This window comes from Oryctolagus cuniculus, chromosome 3, assembly GCF_051225735.1.
Source record: "Oryctolagus cuniculus isolate XC-2025 breed Fujian yellow rabbit chromosome 3, ASM5122573v1, whole genome shotgun sequence".
In the NCBI taxonomy this organism is placed as follows: domain Eukaryota; kingdom Metazoa; phylum Chordata; class Mammalia; order Lagomorpha; family Leporidae; genus Oryctolagus; species Oryctolagus cuniculus.
This window is the reverse complement of record NC_142869.1, coordinates 923,212-937,044: the sequence shown is the minus strand read 5'-3', so window position 1 is coordinate 937,044 and position 13,833 is coordinate 923,212. Positions and strand designations below refer to the sequence as shown.

Here is a 13,833-nt window from a genome sequence, read left to right as displayed (position 1 = left end):
ACTGTGGCAGGTGCTGGGCAGCCGTGGCCCCGCCGGCCGTGGCAGGTGCTGGGCAGCCGTGGCCCCGCCGGCCTTGGCGGGTGCTGGGCAGTTGTGGCCCTGCAGGCCGTGGCAGGTGCTGGGCAGCCGTGGCCCCGCTGGCCGTGGCAGGTGCTGGGCAGCCGTGGCCCCGCCGGCCGTGGCAGGTGCTGGGCGGGTGCTCAGCCTCTGAGTCCCCAGGTGCTTGCTCAGCGCTGAGCCTGCTCAGTGTGTGACTGCTGGCCCAGGTCGGCTGGGAGCTCGTTCTGGGGTGGGCAGGTGTGAGGCCCCGTGCCTGTGTACCGTGGGGTTTGGTGGCCTCCGCCACACTGCTCTGGGCACCCACAGGGCTGCCGCCTGCCCTGGCTTCTGCCCAGTGGGAGACGTCCTGCCTCTGAGCCCGGGTCTGCCGTGGAACCGGCTCAGGTGGCTGCAGAGCGTGTGGGGGTCGGGGCAGGGGTGCAGCAGCCCCAGACCCCCCAGCTCTGGTCCATCCGTTCCCCTGCCTGTCCACTGAGCCAGGTCTGTAGGCCCAAAGCAGGACCTGTGGCCATATCTGGAGCCAAAGCCTCCCCCAGTGTCCAGGCCTGGGGGTCCACCCTCACCCCTCCTTTCCACACACCCACCAGGCCCCCCTACCTCCAGCCCCCCCACCTGCTCCCTCTGGCCCCTCACCAGCCAGCAGCAGCTGGGGGGCCTTGAAACTGCAAAGCTGACCCCAGGCTCCTGTGTCCAGCCTTTCAAGGCAGCCTTGGAGGCCTGCTTCAACCGCAGCCCTCGGCCCTCCTCCCCCACCCTGCGCCCACCATTGCTGCTCAGTGGGCTCCCAGCATCCAGGACCAGGGCTCCCCGACCCCACTCTGCCTCACTCTGTGAACCCTGCAGGGGGCGGGGCCGGGACTCACTGGCCTGGAAGGCAGAGGGGACCAGATGGCAGGGGTGCTGGAGAACAGGGGTCTGAGGTGTGGGGGCACCGGCAGCAGCAAGGACTCTACCCAGACTGCACCCGCCTGCCCAGCCCCGCCCCCACCCCATGCTCCAGGCAGGAGACCCCTGAGGCTTCACCAGGGTCTGCCTGGGGTCAGGGAGAGGAAGACACACCCCTGAGGGCCAGGACATACCCCTGAGGGCCAGGACACACCCCTAAGGGCCAGGACACACCCCTGAGCGCCAGAATACACCCCTGAGAGCCAAGACACACCCCTGAGGGCCAGGACACACCCCTGAGAGCCAAGACACATCCCTAAGGGCCAGGACACACCCCTGAGGGCCAGTACACACCCCTGAGGGCCAGGACACACCCCTGAGGGCCAGGACACACCTCTGAGGGCCAGGATACACCCCTGAGGGCCAGGACACACCCCTGAGGGCCAGGACACACCCCTGAGGGCCAGGGCACACCCCTGAGGCCCAGAACACGCCCCTGAGGGCCAGGACACACCCCTGAGGGCCAGTACACACCCCTGAGAGCCAAGACACACCCCTGAGGGCCAGGACACACCTCTGAAAGCCAGGACACACCCCTGAGGGCCAGGACACACCCCTGAGGGCCAGGACACACCCCTGAGGGCCAGGACACACCCCTGAGGGCCAGGACACACCCCTGAGGGCCAGGACACACCCCTGAGGGCCAGGATACACCCCTGAGGGCCAGGACACAACCCTGAGAGCCAAGACACATCCCTGAGAGCCAGTACACACCCCTGAGGGCCAGGACACACCCCTGAGGGCCAGTACACACCCCTGAGAGCCAAGACACACCCCTGAGGGCCAGGATACACCCCTAAGAGCCAGGACACACCCCTGAGGGCCAGGACACACCCCTGAGGCCCAGAACACGCCCCTGAGGGCCAGGACACACCCCTGAGGGCCAGGGCACACCCCTGAGGGCCAGGATACACCCCTGAGGGCCAGGACACAACCCTGAGAGCCAAGACACATCCCTAAGGGCCAGGACACACCCCTGAGCGCCAGAATACACCCCTGAGAGCCAAGACACACCCCTGAGGGCCAGGACACACCCCTGAGGGCCAGGACACACCCCTGAGGGCCAGTACACACCCCTGAGAGCCAAGACACACCCCTGAGGGCCAGGATACACCCCTAAGAGCCAGGACACACCCCTGAGGGCCAGGACACACCCCTGAGGCCCAGAACACGCCCCTGAGGGCCAGGACACACCCCTGAGGGCCAGGGCACACCCCTGAGGGCCAGGACGGCCCCAGTGCCAGGACCTGGCCTACACCCAGGGCCAGGCAGCCCTGTCGGGGGGAGGGGTGTTCGAAGCAGCGCCTTACCTGTCTGCACCTGCGGGTCACGGTTAGACCCAGAAGTTCAGGCTCCGCTGAGGATGCCCAGGTTCGAGTTCTGGGTGTCAGTTTGGCTCCACCTCTGATCCAGAGGCCCCCTCCGCCAGCCCCCAGCTGTGCTCTGCCTAGGGGTGCCCAGGGTGCCCAGGGCTCCGGGCGGCACCATTGCAGAGGGTGGGGCAGCCGGTCAGAGAGAACCCAGGCAGGAGAGCAGCAGCCTCAGGAGCCCGGGCCCTGCAGGCCCAGCCCAACGCCACCTCCTCTGGGAAGCCCTCTGCAGGCTGGGGCAGGCCTGCTGCCTCCCTCCGCCCTCTTGCTGGGCAGCCCAGTGAGGAAGGGGCAGGAGGGGCCGGGGGCTCACACCCAGGGCTGCGCCTGGGCATGCGTTCCAGTGGGCACTTCTGCTCACCACAAGGTTCCAGAAAGGCCTGGGGCCCCAAAGGGCTGGGAGCAGAGGCAGCGCCCCACGGCTCCCCCAGGCCCAGGGACACAGGGTGGGCGCCTGGGGAGCTGGGCCCGCAGCCGCTTCAGAGCCCAGCCCAGCTGGACACGGCCCACAGGCCCCTCCTCGGCCTCCCGGCTGCACAGGGAGACTTCAGGGGTCAGGGACCCTTTGCTGCCAGCCATGGCCCTGGAGTTGTGGGAGGCAGTGCTGCCCACGTGGCGCCATCTCCATGGGAGCAGCTGCCTCTGCGGCCTCAGCAGCCTCCACCCAAGCAGGGGTGACCCCGACAGCAGGGGTGACCCCAACAGCAGAGGTGACCCCGACAGCAGAGGTGACCCCAACAGCAGAGGTGACCCCAACAGCAGGGGTGACCCCCACAGCAGGGGTGACCCTGAGAGCAGGGGTGACCCCGACAGCAGGGGTGACCCCAACAGCAGAGGTGACCCCGACAGCAGAGGTGACCCCAACAGCAGGGGTGACCCCCACAGCAGGGGTGACCCTGAGAGCAGGGGTGACCCCGACAGCAGGGGTGACCCCAACAGCAGAGGTGACCCCAACAGCAGAGGTGACCCCAACAGCAGGGGTGACCCCCACAGCAGGGGTGACCCTGAGAGCAGGGGTGACCCCGACAGCAGGGGTGACCCCAACAGCAGAGGTGACCCCGACAGCAGAGGTGACCCCCACAGCAGGGGTGACCCTGAGAGCAGGGGTGACCCCGACAGCAGGGGTGACCCCAACAGCAGAGGTGACCCCGACAGCAGGGGTGACCCCCACAGCAGGGGTGACCCCCACAGCAGGGGTGACCCTGAGTGCTGACCATGGGCGGCGGCCGCCCCAGCTGCCCTCCGCAGCCACCAGGGAAAGCTGCTCACCTCGCACCACCGTCCGGCAGGGCGCCTGCCCGTCCTCAGCCCCGGAGCCTCACCGCCCCTGCCCGCTGCCGCTCTGGCCTGCTGCTCACATACGACGGAAGAGGCCAGGGCACTCCCACCACACACAGGGCTGGGGGACAGGTCACTCCTACTTCACACAGGGCTGGGGGACAGGTCACTCCCGCCGCACACGGGGCTGGGGGACAGGTCACTCCCGCCGCACACAGGGCTGGGGGACAGGACACTCCCACCACACACAGGGCTGGGGGACAGGACACTCCCACCACACACAGGGCTGGGGGACAGGACACTCCCACCACACACAGGGCTGGGGGACAGGATACTCCCACCACACACAGGGCTGGGGGAGAGGTCACTCCCACTGCACACAGGGCTGGGGGACAGGTCACTCCCACTGCACACAGGGCTGGGGGCACAGGTCACTCCCACCACACACAGGGCTGGGGGGACAGGTCACTCCCGCCGCACACGGGGCTGGGGGGACAGGACACTCCCACCACACACAGGGCTGGGGGACAGGACACTCCCACCACACACAGGGCTGGGGGACAGGACACTCCCGCCGCACACAGGGCTGGGGGACAGGACACTCCCACCACACACAGGGCTGGGGGACAGGACACTCCCACCACACACAGGGCTGGGGGACAGGACACTCCCGCCGCACACAGGGCTGGGGGGACAGGTCACTCCCGCCGCACACAGGGCTGGGGACAGGACACTCCCACCGCACACAGGGCTGGGGGACAGGACACTCCCACCACACACAGGGCTGGGGGAGAGGTCACTCCCGCTGCACACAGGGCTGGGGGAGAGGTCACTCCCACCACACACAGGGCTGGGGGGACAGGACACTCCCACCACACACAGGGCTGGGGGACAGGTCACTCCCACCACACACAGGGCTGGGGGACAGGACACTCCCACCACACACAGGGCTGGGGGACAGGACACTCCTGCCGCACACAGTGCTGGGGGAGAGGTCACTCCCACCACACACAGTGCTGGGGGACAGGTCACTCCCACCACACACAGGGCTGGGGGGACAGGACACTCCCACCACACACAGGGCTGGGGGGCAGCATTCCTGGACCTTAACGGGGTACCTCACGCGCGGGGTCCCAGCAGGGGTTGCTGAGGACAGGGGAGCCGCTGCCCCCAGGAGGGGCTGTCTGGACACACGGTGGGGGAACCCCTGCCCCCAGCTGGTGTCTGGTTTGTCCATCGCTGGAGCCTAGGACACATCCCAGGACATCAGGGCGCACGGAGACCTCTCGGTGAGCAGTGGGGGCTCAGCATGGGGTTGGGCTCGCGCCCGTGACTCTGGCCAGGGCCGGGGACACCGTCATCTCTGGGCGGGGATTGTGGGGAGGCGGGCAGGTGGGAGACGGAGTCCCTCCTCCTCCAGCAGGGGCAGGGAAGCCGGGCCACCGGACGCTGTCCCTTCTGCCTTTCCTCGTCACAGCGAAGCAGCAGTGGCTGGGAGAGCCGGGGGCGGGGGGTCGGCTGTGGGGGTGCCCCCCGAGGCCTCCTGCTGAGGGCAGTGGCAGGCCCACAGGGAGCAGAATCCTGGGTGGGGATCCCACGCACTCCAGGCTGTGCAGAGGGTGGTGCAGGCTGGACCAGGGCACACCGCCCTGCTGCCCCCGGTGGGCGGAGCTTGGACAGGAGCCAGCGGGCAGCAGAGTGGCCATTAGAGACCCAGGACCGCCCTTGCTTGTAGCAAGCCGGGAGCCAGGCCCCGGGTCAGCGGGCGGCCAACCCTTTCTAGAAAGGCAGGCGACAAACATGTCCCATGCCCTCGCCACTGGTCCTGGCCCTGCTGAGGTCCAGTGCACCCCAGTCCGTGGTCTGCCGAGCCCCGCGCCCCCGCTGCATCCGTCCCCAAGCACACGGGGCGGTCTCCTCCCGGATCCCGGGCTGCTCCCCTGAGCTGCATGTGGGGATCATGGACACGTGGCCAGGGTTCCTGCGGTGGGCAGACTCCTCTGGCTACCGCCTGCAGTGCCAGTGAGGGCACAGATTCGAGTTCCAGCTGCTCCGCTTCCGATCCAGCTCTCTGCTGTGGCCTGGGAAAGCAGTGGAAGATGGCCAGGTCCTTGGGCCCCTGAGCCCACGTGGGAGACCTGGAAGAAGCTCCTGGCTTCGGATCAGCTCAGCTCCGGCCATTGTGGCCATCTAGAGAGTGAACCAGCTAATGGAAGACCTCTCTCTCTCTCTCTCTCTCTCTCTCTCTGCCTTTCAAATAAATAAATAAATCTTAAAAAAAAAAAAAAAAAAAAAGGAGGGGTGAGGTAGCGGGCCGTGACCCTGCAGGCCCAGGTCTGGGGAGGAGGGGCCCAACTCTGGCCCCTGGGGCAGCTGCCCGAGAGCAGCACCGCGGGCAGCGGGTGGGATGCGCAGGAGGCTCTGGGGCCACGGTTCCGAGCCTGACCCTGGGCACGGCTTCCTCCTCTGCACAGGCTCCTCTCTCCTTGCTGGGGGTGGGGCCACAGCCAGGGGCGGGGCCACAGCCAGGGGTGGGGCCACAGTGGGGGGGGCACAGCCAGGGGCAGGGCCACGGGGCGGGGTACAGCCAGGGCAGGGCCACAGCCAGGGGTGGGGCCACAGTGGGGGGGCACAGCCAGGGGCAGGGCCGGGGAGAGTACAGCCAGGGGCAGGGCCACAGGGTGGGTACAGCCAGGGGTAGGACACGGGGGGGGGGGGTACAGCCAGGGCAGGGCCACAGCCAGGGGTGGGGCCACAGCCAGGGGTGGGGCCACAGTGGGGGGGCACAGCCAGGGGTGGGGCCACAGTGGGGGGGCACAGCCAGGGGTGGGGCCACAGCCAGGGGTGGGGCCACAGTGGGGGGGCACAGCCAGGGGTGGGGCCACAGTGGCGGGGGCACAGCCAGGGGCAGGACCACAGCTGGGGGCGGGGCCACAGCCAGGGCATGGGGGAGCGGGTTTCAGACTTGAGCCTCAGGACACTGCCGGGCAGGGGAGGGGCTCACAGTGGTCCAGGCTTGGGACCGCATTCTCTTTCCCAAAGGCCAGGCTGCTGTGGAGGGGGCAGGGGTCTCTGGGCCACGGGGTTGGTCCTGAGGGAAGCCAGATTCTAAGCCGTCAGTTCCCAGTGTCACTGGGAGTGGCCCAGCAGTGGCTGAAGGAGGGGCGAGGTGACAGCTTGACCTCTGAGGTCCCTTCTAAACACGAGGGAGGCCTAGGGTCAGAGCAGGGCCGAGGTCGGGCCCTGGAAATCAGGCCTAAGACGAGGGCTGGGCCTCTGGTCTCCGCTCAGGGCCCCTGGGGCGCCTCTGTGTCAGGCTGGGACAGTGAGGTCAGCAGTGTCCTGGGGTGACCACTGAGCTCATCCTCTGTAGGAGCCCCCACAGGTGCTCTGGGTGGGGGGGGAGGGGCACCTGGGGAGCGAGGCGGGGGCTGGGCTGGGCCTGGAGGAAGCTCCTGCCCAGGCTTTCTGGCCCAGAGCAGGGTGTGGGGCTGCAGGGCAGCAGGAGGCGGTGCCCACGGGGCCAGGCCCTGCGGCGCCCGCAACGTCACACACCAGGGGGCAGAGGAACAGGGAGCGTTTTTAGCGACGTCACCCGAGCTTCTTCCAGAACCAAACTCCAGTGAGCACGGCTCTTACAATCACACGCGGAGTCCCTGCTGGGCACCGCCTCACCAGCCCCTGCCCGGTCCTGAGCAAGGAGGCCCAAGCCTGGGACACTCGCTCCAGCCTTGTGTCGTGCAGCCACAGCCGGCCACAGCCTGGAGTTGTGGTCGGTCCCCACACCAGCCACGGGAGCCTCCTGCTCACAACTGTGGGCCGCCAGGCGACAGGAGCGTACGCATCCGTCCTCGAGTTTCTGGGCGTCAGGTGGCCAGAGACCCTGGGGTCCTTCACTGCACCAGGCCTGGGGAGAAGCCGTGCCATCACCCGGATCCTAACAGTGAGACCAAGAGAAAGGCCGAGCCCGTGAGCGCCACCCAGTGAGCACCGCACCTGAGAGGGTTGGCCGCTGAGGGGTCCCGAAGACCCAGCGGGACCACCCGGACGCCCGCTGGGGAGGCCAGTGCCCAGCAGAGCAGGCAGCAAGGGGGCTTTGTGCTATTGTGCACCCAGGGACAAGCTGTGAGGGGAGCCCGATATGTGGGGGGCAGCCAAGGGAGTGTGACCACGGGGCGTGGCCAGGAGCGATGCCGGGGCGCCCACCTGGAGGAAGGGGTGAGTAAGAGCAGCAGGCGGGCAGCGGGAATCACTGAAGGGACCACGAGGGCAGGGAGTGTTCACTCCCCCCCCCCCCGCCACGCACACAGCCCCGCAGGTGCCTGGAGCCGCATTCGGGGCCCCGGAGCAGGAAACACGCTCGGTCGGCTTCCTCCCAAAGGTCCTGGTCCCTCACCAGCCGTGCCACACCCTCTGCCGGGCCAGCCTGCTGCTTCCCTTCCCTGGACTGGCCCCCCAGGGTCACCACCTCCTGGCCGCGGACCTGGCCCTCGGGGTGCCCAGCCGCTGCTGCTGTGCCCTGTGGGGGCCCAGTTCTCTGCTGGGGCTCGGGGCAGCTCAGCAGCGGCCGACCCAGGGCTCTGGATGGGGCCAGCACGGGCGCCTAGGAGGGGCTCCCCAACGAGCACCCAACCCTCCCCCCACTCGCTCAGGACCCCGGCCATGGGCAGCCGCCGGGGATCAGGCTGGGGTGCAGCTGTCTCCGACCAGTCTCGGGCCTTCTACTCCGGGGCACAAGAGGCCAGCAGGTTCAGTGCTGTCCACAGCCCTCAAGGAGGTGTGGGGCCTCCAGGTGGGCTCAGTGTGGGGCGGGGGTGACGCCGGGCCCTGCCTTCAGTCTTCAGAGACTGGTTCTGTGCTCAGGGCCCGGCCTTCCCATCCCAAACCAGCCATCGGCCAGGACAGGAGGCAGCTGGGTGTGTGCCTGACTCCCCACCACGCTGCCCTGCCCACTCGCTAGCTGCCCCCTCCCAGGGGGCCCTGCCCTCCCACCCGACACACCCCTCCCCAGGCCTCCCCACCTCCCCGGAGGGGCAGCAGGGAGGAGGCTTGGGCTTCCCCCCCCCCACGCTCCCCCTCCCTGGCAACCTCTGCCCTGGAAACAGCTCGGTCCAGGGTGGCCCTCGGAGGCAGTGCTGGGGTCACCCTGGGGCAGTCACCGCATGTGCTCCCCACTCTCTGCACCCCTGCCGCTCCCTCGTGGGGTCACTGTGGGGCCTGCTGACGCCAGTGCAGCTGACCCCGAGGGCGGGTGGTGCTGCGGTGAGGACACAGGCCGGGTGCAGGGGGGATGCCCTGGCCCCGTGTGGCCGGCGCAGGTCGGGGAGGAGCAGGTGTCCTGGTGAGTCACGGAGCGTGGCTGCCAGCTTGGGGAGAGCAGGCACCCGGGGCAGGCGGGGGTTGGGGGGCGGGCGAGCTGGGCCTTGCTGTGTCCCACGCCCCGGGGGCGGGTCTCTGTGGGCGTGCACAGGGCGGAGGTGGTGCAGCTGCGCCTTTCCCACGGCTCCGGCGCCCCGGGCCTGCCACGAGTCACCCGGTGTCCGCGCGATGACGGGGCTGAACGTGTCCCTCTGCTTCTTCCTCGGCACCTGCGCCCTCTGCGAGACGGCCAGGAGGGCGTCCAAGGCCCTGCTCCCCGCGGGCGCCTACGCCTGCTTCGCCCGGGAGGCGGCGGGCGCAGCCCAGCTGGCGGCCTGCTGCCTGGAGCTGCGGGGGCTGGCGGAACTCGGGCCCTGGGCCGGGGGCTTCGGGCCTGACGTGCTGCTGACCCTGCTGTTCCTGCTGTTCCTGGTGCACGGGGCCACCCTGGACGGGGCCTCGGCCAACCCGGCCGTGGCCCTGCAGGAGCTCCTCATGGCCGAGGCGTCCCTGGCCAGCACGCTGCTGAAGCTGGCGGCCCAGGGGCTGGGCGTGCAGGCCGCCCACGCGCTGACGCTGCGCTGCTGGGCCTGGGAGCTCAGTGAGCTGCACCTGCTGCAGAGCCTCCTGGCCGGGCACTGCAGCTCCGCCCTGCACACGTCCGTGCCCCACGGCGCCCTGGTGGAGGCCGCTTGCGCCTTCGTCTTCCACCTGACCCTGCTGTGCCTGCGACGCAGCCTCCCCGCCTACAGGGTGCCCGCCCTGGCCCTGCTGGTCACCGTCGTGGCCTACACAGGTGAGCCCCCTTCCCTCCCGACGGGCCCCCTGGGAGCCCCAGCTGGCCAGGCGTCCACGAGCTTGCCGAGGCCAGGCGGCTCCCAGACCGGATGCCAGGCCACCCGGCTGTGCCTCTCCCCAGCGCCCAGCTGCTCCTGTTCTGCCTGGGGCCCGGGGAAGCTTCCCCAGGCTCTGGTGTGGGGGCCCTGTGACCTTGGCCACCACCCCTCCCCAGGTGACAAAGCCCCAGCCCCTTCTCACCCGGTTCTTGTCTTTCCCACTGGGCCCTCCAGCTGGTGAAGCTGAGCTCTCTGCCCCCACCCAGATACCCTGGGCTAGGCCCACCCTGCCCCCACCCAGAGACCCTGGGCCAGGCCCCCCTGCCCCCACCCAGAGACCCTGGGCCAGGCCCCCCTGCCCCCACCCAGGCTGACCCAGGTGCCCCAGGCTCTTCCCCCGAACAGGGGTGCTGGGTGTGGGCTAATCCCACAGGAGGGCTGCAGCCCAGGCCCCTCCCAGTCTCCACTCTCAGGACTGATGTCATTCAGGACCCTGCACCCTGCACCCAGCACCCAGCCCCAGATACTGAGCGCCAAGGCCATGGGAGGCCCACGTGGAGGTTGGGAGGGGATCAGGCTGCCTGGGCTCCTGCCTCGGCACAGGAGGACCCCAGGGCCAGTGGGCTGGCCTCACGGGGTGGGTCTGTGCACCCAGGTCTGCACCTGCCTGGGCCTGGCACTCTCCCTGCTTCTTAGCGGTGGCCCCGCTGTGCTGGGCTGAGGACACTGCCAGCTCTGTCCCCCATCCCCCTTTCCTGTGCTGGCCTCTCTGAGAGCCGCCTCCCTGCCCCCAGCTGTGGCAGACGTGGCCCCGGGTGAGACCCTGTCCCAGGCACTCCCTGGCTGTGGGTAGGTTTGGGGGGCCAGGGGCCACTGCAGGCGGGACCAGCCTCAGGACTGCCTGGCCTGTCCACAGCCGGGCCCTACACGTCTGCCTTCTTCAACCCTGCTCTGGCTGCCTCACTCACCTTCCACTGCGAAGGAAACAGCTTGCTGGAATACGCCCAGGTGTACTGGCTGGGCCCCCTGACAGGTGAGCGCAGGTGTACTGGCCGGGCCCCCCGACAGGTGAGCGCAGGTGTACTGGCCAGGCCCCCCCGACAGGTGAGCGCAGGTGTACTGGCTGGGCCCCCTGACAGGTGAGCACAGGTGTACTGGCTGGGCCCCCTGACAGGTGAGCACAGGTGTACTGGCCAGGCCCCCTGACAGTTGAGGGCAGATGTACTGGCCGGGCCCCCTGACAGGTGAGCGCAGGGACAGGGCCAGGCCCCCTGATGGGTGGCAGCAGGGACCGGGTTGGGCCCCCCATGGGTGAGCGCAGGGGCTGGGCCGGGCCCCCGCCAGGTGAGCACAGGTGTACTGGCTGGGCCCCCTGATGGGTGAGCACAGGTGTACTGGACAGGTGAGGGCAGGGACCAGGCTGGGCCCCCTGACAGGTGAGGGAAGGGACTGGGCTGGCCCTGGGGAGGGGCTGCGGGGGCAGCACACGTGAAGAGGCACTGCCTCCCTGGGGTCCAGGGTCACCCCGAGACCAGTGAGGGGCTGTGATTGGCCCCATCAGAAGGAGGTGGAGCCAGGGCCGCAGGTGGTGCTGGGGGAATATGCGGAGATGGTGCCTGCTGGGGGGCTCCCTGAGGGCCTCACCCCCCGGGCTGGAGCTGCTGAGGGTGGAGCCTCAGGGAAGAGGGACCCCAGTGGCACCAGGTCAGCTGTGGGGGCTGGGGCTGGGCTCTGGACTGGCTGTCCCTCCCGGATCAGCTGTGGGGACTGGGGTGGCTGTGTCTCCCGGCTCAGCTGTGGGGGCTGGGCTCTGTGCTGGCTGTCCCTCCTGGGTCAGCTGTGGGGGCTGGGCTCTGGGCTGGCTGTCCCTCCCGGATCAGCTGTGGGGACTGGGGTGGCTGTCCCTCCCGGGTCAGCTGTGGGGGCTGGGCTCTGTGCTGGCTGTCCCTCCTGGGTCAGCTGTGGGGGCTGGGCTCTGGGGTGGCTGTCCCTCCCGGGTCAGCTGTGGGGGCTGGGCTCTGTGCTGGCTGTCCCTCCCGGGTCAGCTGTGGGGGCTGGGCTCTGGGGTGGCTGTCCCTCCCGGGTCAGCTGTGGGGGCTGGGCTCTGTGCTGGCTGTCCCTCCCGGGTCAGCTGTGGGGGCTGGGCTCTGGGCTGGCTGTCCCTCTCCTGCCAGCCCCTGGCTTCCTCTCCGGAGCATCCTGGGTGCTTCTCCTTCACCCGAAGCCACCGTCTTCCGTCACGACTCAGGGGTTCCCTGTGGCACCCACCTTTTCCCAGGAGTGAGCCCTACCTCTCACCCGCTGCTCCAGCTCTGCCCCCCACCCTGTGTGGGTTCACAACATCTCTTGGGGGTGCACCTGACCCTGGCAGTGCACCCCAGTGCCCTTCCCGGAGACGAGGGGCCTTGATCCCACAGCCCTTGAAGGGCGTTCCGGCTGGCATCGGCGTCTGGGCTGAGATCTGTCCCCGAGCCCTGAGCACCCCCGTCCTGGGCCCCAGGGTGGACCCCAGAGTGGCTCCCTGGGCGCTTGTGTCACTGGACCCTGGAGGACCCACGTCCGGGAGGAGGGCTCGGCAGGCTCGGCTCCTCCTGCGGCTGGTGGCTGCTGGTCACCCTCGCTGCCCTGGACCCCTCCGCACACGGCTCCTCCTCTGCGTGTCCACGTGGACACCAGCCACCTGGGGCTTAGGGCCATGTCGGGCTAAAGCTTTTCTTTTTTTTTTTTTTTAAAGATTTATTTACTTATGTGACAGTGCGAGTAACAGAGAGAGGGAGACACAGAGAGGTCTTCCATCCGCTGGCTCACTCCCCAGAGGGCCGCAGCGGCCTTGGCTGGGCCAGGCCGCTGCCAGGAGCGTCGCCCAGGTCTCCCACGTGGGCACAGGGGCCCGAGCACTTGGGGCACCCTCCATGGCCTTCCCAGGACGTAAGCAGGGGGCTGGATTGGAAGTGGAGCCGCCAGGACTGGCCCCGGTGCCCATGTGGGATGGCAGTGTCACAGGCGGTGGCCTAACCCGCTGTGCCACGGCGCCGGCCCCATGGCCCCTTGCAGAACTCCTGTCCTGGTAAGGGGTCTCTGGACTCAGAGATGTCTGTGCCCTTCTCAGGGACGCTGAGCCCGGGGGACTCAGGATTCTCGGTTCCTGGGGTGTGGGCCGAACAGGGGTCCAGGCCTCGTCAGCCTCCCAGCTCAGAGCGCCCCCTGCAGGAGGCAGGCCACACAGGCTCCAGGCCTTGAGGGAGGAGCCCGGGCCGGGCCTGTACCCACCTCCCGAGGGGAGTGGCCTGCCAGGAGCTCCCCAGGGCCCCCGCAGGACCCCCTTCCTGGGTCCCCATCCCGGGGTCTGCACTCCCGGCTGACCTGGTCTCTTGCAGGCATGGTGCTGGCCGTCCTGCTGCACCAGGGCCGCCTCCCCCGCCTCTTCCAGACCAACCTGCTCTACAGGCAGAGGAGCAAGTACCGCAGCCCCAGAGTGAAGCCGGCCCCAAGCTCCGGAGACCTGGGCCGGGAGTGGGGGCGGGGCAGGGCGGGGCAGCCTGCCCTCCGCGCCCACTGAGCTGCGCGTCGGTGGAGGATGGAGTGGCCGAGGGCTGGGCCCTGGGACCTCTGGGAGCCCGGGCTGGGGAAGCTGGGCTCTGGCAATAAACCCTTGCTGTGACCCTGCCGTGACCTTGTGTGCAGCTCCCTCCTGCCTCTTGCTTACAGACTAAGACCCTACGTAGTTGCCAGCGTGTGGCTTCCAATGGTGAGCAGCTTGGGGGCAGTGGGGGTGCTCAGGAGCCCCCCAGGCAGCAGGAGTAAAGCCCACGAGAAACCCAAGCAGTGCGAGTGTCTCCCACACCACGTCCCTTCCTTGTTCACAAAAAAGCTGACGGACACAGAGCTGGTGCCTCACGCTGTCTCCACACACACGGCACGCACACACGTGTCCCCCGCACTCCCAACAGGCAAAGCCCACCCGGCGGGCGTGACCGCAGCGGGGA

At 69.0% G+C, this 13,833-nt stretch overlaps 1 protein-coding gene across 1 annotated transcript; it reads left to right on the top strand.

The window, feature by feature from the left end:
* Positions 1–9,136: 9,136 nt before the first annotated feature.
* On the top strand, positions 9,137–13,514 carry LOC103347324 (aquaporin-12). The gene is made up of 3 exons (XM_051839332.3): positions 9,137–9,807; positions 10,764–10,880; positions 13,225–13,514. The coding sequence occupies exons 1-3, from the start codon at positions 9,201–9,203 to the stop codon at positions 13,404–13,406; spliced, it is 906 nt and encodes a 301-aa protein (XP_051695292.1). The 5' UTR covers positions 9,137–9,200; the 3' UTR covers positions 13,407–13,514.
* The last annotated feature ends 319 nt before the right edge of the window (positions 13,515–13,833 follow it).